The following is a 13,602-nucleotide window of genomic DNA, read 5'->3' on the forward strand; positions in this document are numbered from 1 at the left end:
TACCAGTACCAAAGAATAATCTAACAGACTGTGACTGACCTGTATAGGTCTTTAAATGTAGTTTACGCCTTACAGCAAACTACCATATTATAAAGTTGGGAAATAGGGAGACAAAATTTGAGTCAAGTTGAACATTATTTGATGCAAGTCAGCATGCTTGCATGACCACATGTCCCTGTATTCCCACTGCAGAGCTCAGACATGTGCATGTGAAGACATACAGCGCCATAGCATGTAAACCAGACTGAGGGGATTATAAATGTCAACTTCTTTGTAAAAGTCTCTTTTTCAATTTGTTAATCTGTTCTAAATCATTTATCAATTGGAGACTTGCTCTTATATTCAAAAGGTAGTTATTTTAATGGCCTTATCGGAAGGAAAAAAGCTAACATGTTTTTGGTCCTAGCAAACCCAAGTAATTTCTGGTAATTTATAGCAAACTCTAGAGCAAGGTCTACTTATGTTTATTTGTATTTTTCACTGTTAGCATAAATGTTTCAGCATTTCTATTTTCTAACCTCGTACTTTCAATTATGCTAGCTTTGTTATTTTTTATAACATTGTCCTTATTGATCAGGTAATATGCTCCTATATCTTCATGCCATTCTCCTTCATGATGGGTGTGGATTGGGAGGACAGCTTCATAGTTGGCAAACTTCTAGGATACAAGACATTTTTTAATGAATTTGTTGCATATGAATACCTTGCTGGACTGATTACCAAAAGGAAGAACAATGGACCGCTATTCATTGATGGAGTGAAGCAGTATATGTCGGTAAGTGGGATCGTTCTATAATTTTTAATTAATGTAATAAGAGCGTGTTGCCATATTTATAAATTTAACTTATGTTCAATACTACTATACTGATTAGCAATATGTAAGCATACAGATAGCCATCCACCTAAAGCAGGGGTGTCAAACTGGCGGCCCTCCAGCTGTTCCGAAACTACAAGTCCCATCATGCCTCTGCAAGTCATGCTTGTAACTGTTAGCCTTGCAATGCCTCATGGGACTTGTAGTTTTGCAACAGCTGGAGGGCAGCCAGTTGACCTAAAGGGTGCTTGAAGGTAAAAAATTGGCTGTCCCGGGACTCTCCTCACTGACTGCTGTCAATCACAGCAAGTGAGCCAATGAGGAGAGAGTGGTGGGAGGGGGCTGAGCCGCGGCTCTATGTATCTTATGGGCGCATAGAACAGCTGCTCAGGAGTGTGCGCGCAGCGGTGCCCTTGGACAAGTGGCTTTCTCTGGGGGCAATGCTCGAGGGGAAGGATCCAGGAGCACCGAAAGGGCACCTGAAAAGAGGATCCAAGCTTATCTGTGCAAAACCACTACACAGGGCAGTTAAGTATAACATTAACATTATTTTAAAAAAAACTAACAAAACACAAAGCTTTAATTATCAAGTAATAAGGATCATATTTTTATTTAGCATTTTATAATCTTTCCATATATAGCCACAATATCACATTTAAATCAAAAGTTTGATTGTATAGAAAATATAGTAAAAATCAATGTACCGTGTATACTCGAGTATAAGCCGACCCGAATATAAGCCGAGGCACCTAATTTTACCACAGAAAACTGGGAAAACTTATTGACTCGAGTATAAGCCTAGGGTGTCCATCTGCATGCCTCACTTTGCCTCACTGTGTCCATGTGCATGCCTCACTGTGTCCATGCCTCACTGTTCCCATGCCTCACTGTGCCCATGCCTCACTGTGCCCATGCACCGGGTACCGGGTCCCCAAAGTCCGGGAGATCAGGCGCAAAAAGGTGACTCGAGTATAAGCTGAGGGGGGGCATTTTCAGCACAAAAAAAATGTGCTGAAAAACTTGGCTTATACTTGAGTATATACAGTATCTTCTTCTAGAAACATACATGTTTCCAGGTATTATTTTGTTAGCAGGCTATTGATAGAGTGTTATATGTTTTTTGACACATGTTCTCTTATTTGTAATAGGTTAGATCAGAAACTATTGCAACATATGCCTTATGTGGATTTGCAAATTTTGGCTCTTTGGGAATAACAATTGGAGGACTAAGTATGTATTCAAGTTTTCTGTTTTAAACATGGAAAAAATTACATGTTGGATCTGTTTAACCTCCCTGGCGGTATGATTCTTTCTGAAAAAACATGCTGAAAGCGGTACCATTATTTGTAAGGAAATTTGGTGTTTTATACTGTAGGCCTGTGATTTTTAGGAATAACTCACTTAAATCTGACCAAACAAGGATCTAATAGGCATCCCGGGTATGACATTTTTTTTAAAACAAAATTTTAAATTATAATATAATAAATAATTATAAATAATTATAGCAAGTAATAATATAATTAGAATAAAAATTATTCAATAATGTAATCAAATCAAAATCACTGAAATTTGCTCAGTTGCAGAATTGTTGCTGTCATTATTTATTTATTTTAATGACGAATTTCCCCGCAAATCGCTATCGCACAATTCTGCAAGTGATTATAATTTATTATCGCTGTTTTCTAGCTGATCTAAAACCATTTTTGACATAAAGGGACACTTTTGGTTGCTATGGACAATCTACAGTTTTCAGGCAGAAAGAAAGGTTTTTATTATATAAAATAACCTTTTAGGACACTGGGCAGACCACTAGGGACAAGGGGGGTGTGTTTTTTTTTTACATACAGTACTGTAATCTATAAGATTACAGTATACTGTATGTATAGTGTTTGTTTACTTTTTTGAATTTGGCGCCGATCTCCGCTCCCGTGCGTCGTAACGTCGCAGGGAACGAAGATCGGCGGCACAGGAGGACGCTGTGTGAATCGAGCGGGGCCCCGCTCGCTCACACAGCGCGGTGACATCGCTGGATCCAGGACAAGGTAAGCCAGCGCACGCTGCAGGCTCTGCATATCTACCCCGAGCGTGACTCGGGGTTACCGATTTTGGTAGAAAAAATCAACCCCGAGTCACGCTCGGGGATACCGCCAGGAGGGTTAAAGAAGGATGAAAAAATAGGCATTAACAATGCCCCATCGTATTTAAATTAGTGAACTTGCTTTCTATGTACTTGCTCACCTAATGCAAACTCCAAATGAGACTAAAGTTAAATGAATAGGATCACAAAATATGATGGAATTTCAAAGTATTCATGTTGATATCATTTTCTATTACTAGGTATTTCTGGATTAGATAATTAATTCAGTTTCTAATGCAACTATTCAACTAACACATGCTATCATATGAACAATTAGATACACCCCATTGAAATTGTTGACTTTTTTAACATATCTGAACAGGACAACATTGAATCCTCATTCAAACAGTGCCTACAGATAGAGGTGATATTCTTCAATAAGAACACAAGACAAAAATTGCCTATTCAGTCATTTATTTAACAAAAATCTTAATAGCTGTAATAGTTTGCTGTGAAAATAAGTATTCCCTTGGCATCAAAAGCTGATATTGACGTCTGTTGCAGAAATTACTTTATGAAGGCATTTTGTATAACTGCCCATAAATATGACAAAAACACAGAGGGGCAGATCCTCGTACAGCGGCGCATTTATGCGCTGGGCGTAGCATATCTAAGATCCACTACGCCGCCGTAATTATATATTTTTTTTAATCCTGAAGAATCTGCGCCGTAAGTTACGGCGGCGTAGTGTATCTTTGCCGGCGTAATGGCACCTAATTCAAATGGATGTAATGGGGACGTGGTTTATGTAAATACGTCGTGACCCGACGTAAACAACGTTTTTTTTTAACTGCGCATGCGCCGTCCGTGGGGGTATCCCAGTGCGCATGCTCGAAATTAAACCGGAACCAGCCAATGCTTACGACGGTGAATTCATTCTACGCAAATTCCTATTTGCGAACGACTTACACAAACAACATAAAAATTCAAAATTGTGCGCGGGAATGGCGGCCATATTTAACATTGAGTACGCCTCATAACAGCAGCTTTAACTATACACCGGAAAAAGCCAAACGAAAACGACGTAAAAAAATGTGCCGGCCAGACGTACGTTCGTGGATCGCCGTAAATAGCTAATTTGCATACTCGACGCGGATTTCGACGGAAACGCCACCTAGCGGCTGCAGAAAAATTGCATCTAAGATCCGACGGTGTACTAAGACGTACGCCTGTCGGATTGATCCCAGATGCCGTCGTATCTTGTTTTGTGGATACAAAACAAAGATACAACGCGGAAAATTTAAAATTACGCCGGCGTATCAAGAGATACGCCGGCGTAATGCTTTTGTGGATCTGCCCCAGTGACTTTTTTGACAACTTCTCCATGAAAGATTACCATGCAACTTCAGAAGAAGAAGAAGACCAAGCAACTATACTTGCAAGATGTTTGTTGGTTTTTTTGCATAGTCTGTTTCAACAATTTCTACAACATTTTAATGGGAATTAAATCAGGATTATGACTAGACATGTCTATAACCCTTTGTTTCCTCTTTGAGACAATCCTTGGTGAATTTGCTAGTGTGCTTCAGATTATTATCATGTTAAAGGGCTCATTTAAGCATCAGCTTTTGGATAGACGACCTCACATTCTCATCAAGCACCCTTTGAAGCCTTGAATCAGCAAAGCAACCCCAAAACATAACATTCCCACCACCATGCTTCACAGTTCTTATGTGGTTCTCCTCTTGAAATACTGTCTTTGGTTTGTGGCAAAGATGTCTACTGTTATGTTGTCCAACAAATCTATCTTTGTTTGATTAGTCTTCAGCACATTGTTCCAGAAGGCCTGGTGTTTGCTTAAAAGCTCAATAGATAACTGTAATCATGCTCTTTTTGGACAGCAATGGCTTTTTCCTAACACACTTCTCATTGAATTGGTGCAGTCTCATTCTGCTTGTAGATGCATGCACTTTAACCCCAACTGCTGCAAGAGGTACCTGAAAACCTGCCCTCTCCTTCCAATGCAATTTTAAGGAGACTTATTTTAGCATTAAAATAGCCAGCTCTTGGGTTGAATTTTCTGGTCCAGCCAGTCCTGGACAAATTAGCAGTTGTTGGAAACCTTTATCACCTGTAGTTTATTTATCTTAGGCTGGCCATACACGGTTTGAATCTCAGACGGTACGATTTTCGCTAGAGACTGCTATAGCCGCTAGGGATAATCACTGTCTTCTCCCGGCAAGGAATGGCTTCTCTGACACACACCCCCACCCTCCACCACCACTGGGAGCAGACTATAGCTGGGCAGGAGAGATTCCCCCGTCAACACTTTCTGTGTTGATGGGGGAACCATGCTAATTTCTTTCCTGCAACCCATGGTTGCAGGAAATAAATATGCACTGTGTATTCCCTTACAGTGGAATTATTAATTTCAAATCATATGGCAACCTTTTTAAATCCCTTGCCAGATGCATATTCATCCACTTTTTTTTATGAGGATCTTAGAGAGTGCTATTGATCTTGGCACGATAACAACACAAATATCAATCAAAAAAGATAACATCAAACCCTTGATGCCTTAGTTAGAAATAACTAGGTTCTAATAGAACCAAAGGAGGTTCTAATCTGGGCACCTAATCTTGAACCCCGGATTGTAATTTCATGAATTTTATGGTAAAAATAGGAGTGTATTTACTTATTCCATATGACAAGTCTGTGTTTTTGGTCAATTAAATCATAAAAATAAATATACCACATAAATTGTATGTGTTATTTGGTCAAGTATATCACCTTTATCCAATTAACTCAAAATGTAATGTTTGTCCATTTAATTATGTGGAAAAAGTCAACAGTTTCCATGGAGTATACATTTTATTTTTCACATGATCTGTCTATACATCAGCAGGTCTGTTCTTATTTTGATGTTTATGTCGTTTGCATCTATGTTTTGCTTTTTTTTCTTGTTTTAAGGCATATGCTGTGAAACTAAGATTACAAGTTGTGGTTTGAATATTTTGAAATACTACACTATGTGATAATGTTTATTTAACCTTAGTCTCCTTTGGAGCTTGAACTTGATTGGGAAACTTAAAGGAGCAGAGGGGTTTGAATAAAAGGTACAGAGTATTTAAAGCGGAGTTCCAGGCTTTTTATGTTTATTAAAAGTCAGCAGCTATAAAAAGTGCGCTCCCGGAGTGGAAAGGCGATCTTCTGGGACCTGTCACGTGTCCCAGGAGATTGACTAGAGGAAGGGGCTGCCTAGGTGGTAAGGAGGAGTCACCTAGGCAGCCCGTAGGCGGAAGGAGAAAGTGGAACAGGAAGTCCCACTCCTAACGAAGCCCCCACCCCCCAAAAAATAAAATTACATGCCAGATGTGGCATGTAAAGGGGCGAGGAGTGCTTAAACTGGAAGTTCCACTTTTGGGTTTCTGTGTCTTTTGCATTGGGAATATAAAAAGGTCATAGTGCCTTATGGCCCAGCAATGCAGTATATGTACACATATTCTGTGATGTTTTTAAACTGATGCAATAAATAAATAGGTTTTATTGTTATTTCATGAGTGTTGATCCTCTATCATACCTTTGGCATTTTCTTTACAATGGCTAACAACTAAACAGAACAGGACACATCAGCCAAAATTATATTCCAGCTTGTTGGAAGTTCATTTTCTGCAGGCAGCCATTTTTTACTATACAAATGATTGTTTACCGTACAGAGCAATTTGTGTGCACAACACTTCTACTATTAGTCAAAGAGCTAATATTTAGAAACAATGATAAGTGTAAAAAAATCCTATAAAATTAAACAATTTCAAAGTGACTCTAGCCTAAAGGCCAATTTACATCACAGTACTTGTGAGCATGACTTGCAGCCCAATTGTTTAGTATTTGGACATGTAATACATCAAATGTCATATTGCTTGATATTATTTATTTGTTTCATGTTGGCTTTGCTTATGTGTTTTAGGCTCCATGGCCCCCAGCAGAAAAGGTGACATTGCCGCAGGTGCTATCAGAGCTATGATCGCTGGTACAGTGGCTTGCTTTATGACGGCTTGTATTGCAGGTACTATCTAAAAGAAGAATTCTGCACTAAACAAAACAAAGCCTTGAAGTTTATATTGGATAGTATATCCAGGTCTACAATTTACAATTTTTACTCTGTTTCTGACGCTAGAAGGTTGATTAGAATATTGCATGGGGGCACTTAGCACTCTGTAAGTTCTGATGGGGGCAGGGTTGCCAACCTCCCGCAGCATTTTTTACTGACAAAACATGAAAAATGTACTGGCGGAGCACATTTTTTACTGACAGCCTGAGAAAATACAGAACTCCTATTGAAAACTAACACAGTGAATATTTGAACAGTATAAACATGATATGGAAACACTGACAATACCTATAACAAAGTAATTTGCTTTATTTACATTTAAAAAGTCAATACACCATGAAATTATCAGCCCATGCCCTCATATTTACTGCCAGTTGTAAAAAAAAAATGATTTTTACAAACTTTCAGTAAATTTACTGGCGGTTGGCAAATCTGGATGGGGGTCATCTTGGAGTTTACACAGGGCTTCTTCTAGTCATGAGTGAAATGGTTGGCAAGAGATGGAAAGGTAGGTATACCATGCTACAGGGGCTGTCTTTAACGTTAACAGTTTCAATTTCAGTGGAAACATGTTTACCCTTAGTTAATTCTATTTAAATTGTAGGATGTTTTCAAGTTTGTAAACTGAGGTTTTATATTTTTAGTTTTTTTGCATAAAATCTTTATCACTTGCATTTACACACATGGGACTTTAATGACATCCCAGTCTTCGTCCGTAGGGTTCAATATTGAGTTGGCCCACCCTTTGCAGCTAAAACAGCTTCAACTCTTCTGGACAGGCTGTCCACAAGGTTTAGGAGTATCTATGGGATTGTTTGACCATTCTTTCAGAAGCGCATTTGTGAGGTCAGGCACTGATGTTGGACAAGAAGGCCTGGCTCACAGTCTCTGCTCTAATTCATCCCAAAGGTGTTCTATCAGGTTGAGGCCAGTCAAGTTCCTCCATCCCAAATGTGCTCATCTATGTTTTTATGGAACTTTCTTTGTGCACTGGTCCAAATCATTTGGTGGAGGGGGGAGATTAGGGTGTGGGGTTATTTTTCAGGGGTTGGGCTTGGCCCCTTAGTTCCAGTGAAGGAAACACTTAAGGTGTCAACATACCAAGACTTTTTGGAGAATTTCACGCCTGTTTGTGGGAACAGTTTGGGGATGGCCCCTTCCTGTTCCAACATGACTGCACACCAGTGCACAAAAAAAGGTCCATAAAGATATGGATGAGCGAGTTTGGGGTGGAGGAACTTTACTGGCCAGCACAGAGTCCTGACATCAACCTGATATAACACCTTTGGGATGAATTCATGAATTAGACTGGAGACTGCGAGCCAGACCTTCTGGTCCAACATCAGTGCCTGTCCTCACAAATGCACTTCTGGAAGAACAGTCAAACATTCCCATAGACACACTCCTAAACCTTGTGGACAGATTTCCCAGAAGAGTTGAAGCTGTTATAGATGCAAAGGGTGGGCCAACTCAATATTGTAAAGAAATAAGTGAAGTTCTACAGCGCTACTAAGAATTAATTAATTATACCACATAACCAATAATTAAATGATAAAGCTGCAATTATAACGGTGAACTAAACCAAACAAAAATATATATATATATATATATAATAATGCGCTAGATCAACTGATCATATGAAGTGTCAACACACCAGTGATTACTAGAGGAGAAAACAAAAAATATTCAAAGAAATTGAGTTCCACAATTCATTGATATATAGTCCCTTAATGCTGCAATCCTAGGACAGCTCAGCAACACCTTCCCGGACCACACATACACAGTGTATGGGTTCAGCAACTTGATGATTTGTATCAAACAAACTGGTCAGGTCAGAGTGTGCTTTCCACCAGATATTCAATGCTTAGATATGCAGGGAAAAAAGAAAAGAGAAAGACCAATAGTGTGATACCGTATGATGGAATACTGGCGTCTCACAGTACACAGAATATCACTCACGAATCCTCAATGGTAATAAGGCTGCAACGTATGTGCGTGTGTGCTGCTCAGCTTGTCAGGCTCCTCATCCGGCACCTCCGTGCGTCCCGTCACTCAAGCTCCTCCCCAACTCAATATTGAACCCTATAGACTAATACTGGGATGCCATTAAAGTTCATATGCATGTAAAAGCAGGCATCCCAATACTTTTGACAATATAGTGTAGCATTTGAAAAGCATGATGGGTTTTCTGTAGAGAAAGCCCCACCCTCAGTATCTTTTTGCTTTCTGGCACTCTCTTATCTAATAGATGAGACATTGCCAAATAGGAGCACTAATCAATGTTACTGTACAAGGGGTTAGGAAATAGAGGTCCATTTTGCATATAAAACTAAAACACACTTAGGCTGGCTTCACACCTTTGTGCTGCAATAATGCATGCATTACCACATTGTATGGCACTGCAGCATGCACCCAACACACTAATAAAACAGACCTGTGTTGCAGCTCACTGCAACACAGGGTAACCCACTGCTGTGTATTGCAGTGCACTGCGTTAGTGACAAAAGGGTCAAGTCCAGTTTTCGATGTTCTGGGGTAGCTCAGTAGATTGCTTTAAAAAAGGCTTGTATTCTTTCCTAAATGTACATAATATAACTGTAAACTAACAGTTGATCCAGGGAATATCCAATTGCCTCTCTGGGGATCAGGAAGAAATGTTTTATTGATGTTAGTTGAAAGTGGATAAACAGTGGTTAATAATATTTGCATTTATGGGTGGAGGCACACAAAGAGTTACAAAGGTTTTTAGTGTGATTACAAGGATAATGTCCAGTGCGACTTCATGCAGGTTCACATGCGATTCAGGTGTGATTCCAATATAATGTGGATGCAGTTGTGATTCCCTCCATCCCCGCTCTCTGGAAATCAGCTCAGAAAGACTATAGCCTGCTAGAAATCACACTGGAATTGCATAGTCTTTGAGCACCCATGTGTTTTCTATGCAGTTTCCATCAGACTCTATGGAGATGAAAATCACATACACCACACCATAGTCAGGACTATTCTGGAACACATAGGAAATTGCATTAGTGGGAACCGGGGCTTTGTGATCTCCAAGAAAAGGATTTTACAATAGGTCAAAAATCCTATTTTTCCATCTATATGTATACAAAGTTTTATTAGCTGTTATCCTATTATAATTTTTCTGACATTTGCAGGAATATTATCTCCACCAGTAGCACAAGGATCATGTTTGGATATATTAGAAAATTCCTTCCTCAATTCCACAGCTTTGCCTGCTAGCTCACCAGAAATAATTGACTGCTGCTTGACTTTATATGAACAGTAAGTATGTGAAATTATTTAGATAACACTTGCTTTCCACAATGATAAGGATGCTTGTCTTCTCAGGCAAACAGTGATTGTTATCAGTGAAGAAACACAGGGAAGTAAAAATAAAAATGTTGTTGAAAAATTACGTAGGTAAAGACTGTGTTCATAAAGGTCATTCTTTCCATTTCAGCATTACAAATGTTGAGTCAAATGATGTCTTGTATAAGCTTTTAGAGGGTAGATGCTCCCAGAATATGGATTTCTGCCTACCCGTAGTGATTATAAAAAATTTATGGTGGCGTCGCATAGGGGGAGATTTACTAAAACTGATGGATACAGAATCTGGTGCAGCTGCACATAGTAACCAATCAGCTTCTAACTTCAGCTTGTTCAATTAAGCTTTGAAAATGAGCCCCTCTTCACATTGGCGCGATTTGACATGTCAAATTGCATGCCAAATCGCAGCCTATTGCTGGCAACGGCACTGTCGCAATCGGTGCAACGCTGACTTTGCAGCGTCACCCCGATTTCCAAAAGCAGTTCCTGCACTACTTTTGGAGACTTCAGGGGCAATTTCAATAGACATCTGTGCATGAACCTGCACAGATGTCTTTCAGCCCCCCCCCCCCCCCCTGAACTCACACTGAAATGCGGGTTTGAAATCGTGCAGGTTCAGCTGAACTTGCACGATTTCAAACCAGCGTTCAGTGTGAACGAGGGATAAAAATTAGACGCTGATTGGTTACTATGCACAGCTGTACCAGATTATATGTGCATTAGCTTTAGTACTGTAAATCCCCCTATATTGTCAAGAAATCATAGCAGTGGAATCTCTAAAAGAAATACATATAGTATGTTTTGGTGGTAATAATCCACCTTTCTCATGCTTGGCTAGCATTTTAGCTTCATTTGACATGCTCACTTATTTAGAATTATAGTATTTACGTTTGGGATCATGATATAAAAGTTTAAGCACACAACACAACAAGGAAATGCATGATGACTACTACATGCAGAGTTGCTCAAAGTCTATGTATGACCAGGGTCACATTATTGAACTGTGGTAATGCAATATTGCACACATTATCACACATGTTATAACACTGGGCAGTACTGAATTATGCCTACACAAGTGCATTGCATAAATGGTACCTCTACACATTTAGGTAATGCACCTGCCCATTGCCACAAAACAAGTGTCAACTACAAAACTGGATACGCCGGCGTATCTACTGATACGCCGTCGTATCCCTGTTTCTATCTATGGAACTGATCCACAGAATCAGTTTACCATAGATAGGTAGAAGATCCGACATGTGTAATTGAATTACACTGTCGGATCTTAAGGATGCAATTCTAGGCCGGCCGCTAGGTGGCGAGGCCATTGCGGCCAGCCTAGAATATGCAAATGAACACTTACGGCGATCCACGAACGTTCCGACGGGCCCGTCGCGCTAAATCTACGTTGTTTACGTCGAGTTACGCCGCGTAAAAATAGGGCTGAGTCCTATTTGACTAAGCCTTATTAAGTATGGCCGTCGTTCCCGCGTCAAAATTTTCAACTCTACGTCGTTTGCGTAAGACGTTCGTGAATGGCGCTGGATGCCATTTACGTTAACGTCTAAGCAAATGACGTCGGAGCGACGTCAGCGCAATGCACGTCGGGTAAGTTACCCGACGGAGCATGCGCAGTACGTCCGGCGCGGGAGCGCGCCTAATTTAAATGGGAATCGCCCATTTGTATTAGGAACGCCTTGCGCCGGACAGAGTTAAGTTACACCGCCGCAAATTTCCAGGTAAGTGCTTTGTGGATCGGCACCTAACTTGGGAGATTTGCGGCAGTGTAACTTAACTCTGAAAAGTTAAGTTGCGCTCGGCGGCTGTGGATCTGGCCCTTAGAATCTGGTAAGGTGCACAGTGTGATGTTTGTTGAAAGTGGATAAACAGTGGTTATGAATATTTAAATTTATGGGCGGAGGCACACAAAGAGTGGAGACATTTTTTTTCTCTGCTTTTGAACTTAAAGTGATTGTAAAGTCTTGTTTTATTTTCAATAAATATAACAAACATGTTATACTTACCTGATCTGTGCAATGGATTTGCACAGGGCAGCCTGGATCTCCCTCTTCGCTGCTCCTGGACTCTCCCTCCTGTTGCGTGCCCCCACAGCAAGCAGCTTGCTATGGGAGCATCCAAACCGAGTCCCAGCTCTGTGTGTCCATTCAGACACAGAGCTGAGGCCTGGCCCTGTCCCCTCTCTCTCTTGATTGGCCCCGTTGCTGTATCTCAGTCAATAAGGAGGGAGAGTCTCGGATGGCTGAGACACTCGTGGACATCGCTGGACAGAGATGGGGCTCAGGTAAGTATTAGGGGGGCTGCTGTGCACAGAAGGCTTTTTATCTTAATGCATAGAATGCATTAAGATAAAAAAAACCTTCTGACTTTACAACTCCTTTAACTACTTTGGACCTACTGGATGTTTAAGAAGGACATTATATAATTTTTACTCATGTTTTATGAATATTTATCATGGACGTATGTGTTAGGATGGACGTTTTATTTTAAGCAATAATAGCCACTATTTTTGTTATATTTCAGAGTTTCTAACCTACGCTTATCCTACTTAAATCTAACAAAATATTTTGGTTGGCTTTCATGTTTTTTAAATTAGAAATAATGACATAAGAACTCGCTAATTTTATTGCCTTTTTCATTTTTAGGGTGGCTATCAATGGTCTATCAAATATCACCATTGCACAGAACTACAGTATGGCTTCACTGTCTGGTTGCTGTCAACTAGTAGCTGCACCGTCCTTTAACTGTTCCTCGTTTGCATAGACTGACTAATAAAATATTCCTATATCAATGCACATTCTTCTTGCATGTATACAAATGTTAACATCATGATTTGAACTTCATTTTTAATGTAATATTTTTATTACTTGCAACAGTTGTATATATATTTTTATACTGAAATTTGTATTTCCTAAGTAGAGTCCATATTAGAATTTTGTGAACTTGTACCTTTTATTGAAATATCAAAACGAACTTGAAATATGTCAGTGTTATTTATATGTCATAAATAGTACAATAAAATCAACAAAGATCTCTATTTTCCTATTGATATGTAATATTTATTAAACCATTTATAGTTTACACAGTGCTTGAAATTTCCCCAAATGTATTAAAGCGGAGTTCCACCCAAAAGTGGAACTTTTGCTTATTCGTCTCCTCCCCCCTCCGGTGCCACATTTGCCACTTCTGGAGACGGCATCGCAGCAAAGCTCGGCCCCCCTCCTCTTTCCTCCGCTGCCGGGCCAATTAGAA

The 13,602-nt window shown here is 39.9% G+C and overlaps 1 protein-coding gene across 1 annotated transcript in view; it reads left to right on the forward strand.

Moving 5' to 3' along the window:
- Nucleotides 1-13,392, forward strand: part of SLC28A3 (solute carrier family 28 member 3) — a 106,442-nt gene extending 93,050 nt beyond the window's left edge. Inside the window, exons 14-18 of the mRNA XM_040355523.1 lie at nucleotides 578-775; nucleotides 1,963-2,044; nucleotides 6,859-6,957; nucleotides 10,161-10,287; nucleotides 12,996-13,392. Of these exons, the coding sequence (XP_040211457.1) occupies nucleotides 578-775; nucleotides 1,963-2,044; nucleotides 6,859-6,957; nucleotides 10,161-10,287; nucleotides 12,996-13,113 (624 nt within the window). The 3' untranslated portion in view covers nucleotides 13,114-13,392. The remainder of the gene's footprint in view (nucleotides 1-577; nucleotides 776-1,962; nucleotides 2,045-6,858; nucleotides 6,958-10,160; nucleotides 10,288-12,995) is intronic.
- Nucleotides 13,393-13,602: the final 210 nt, after the last annotated feature.

The sequence above is a fragment of the Rana temporaria genome, chromosome 1 (genome assembly GCF_905171775.1).
Source record: "Rana temporaria chromosome 1, aRanTem1.1, whole genome shotgun sequence".
NCBI lineage: Eukaryota > Metazoa > Chordata > Amphibia > Anura > Ranidae > Rana > Rana temporaria.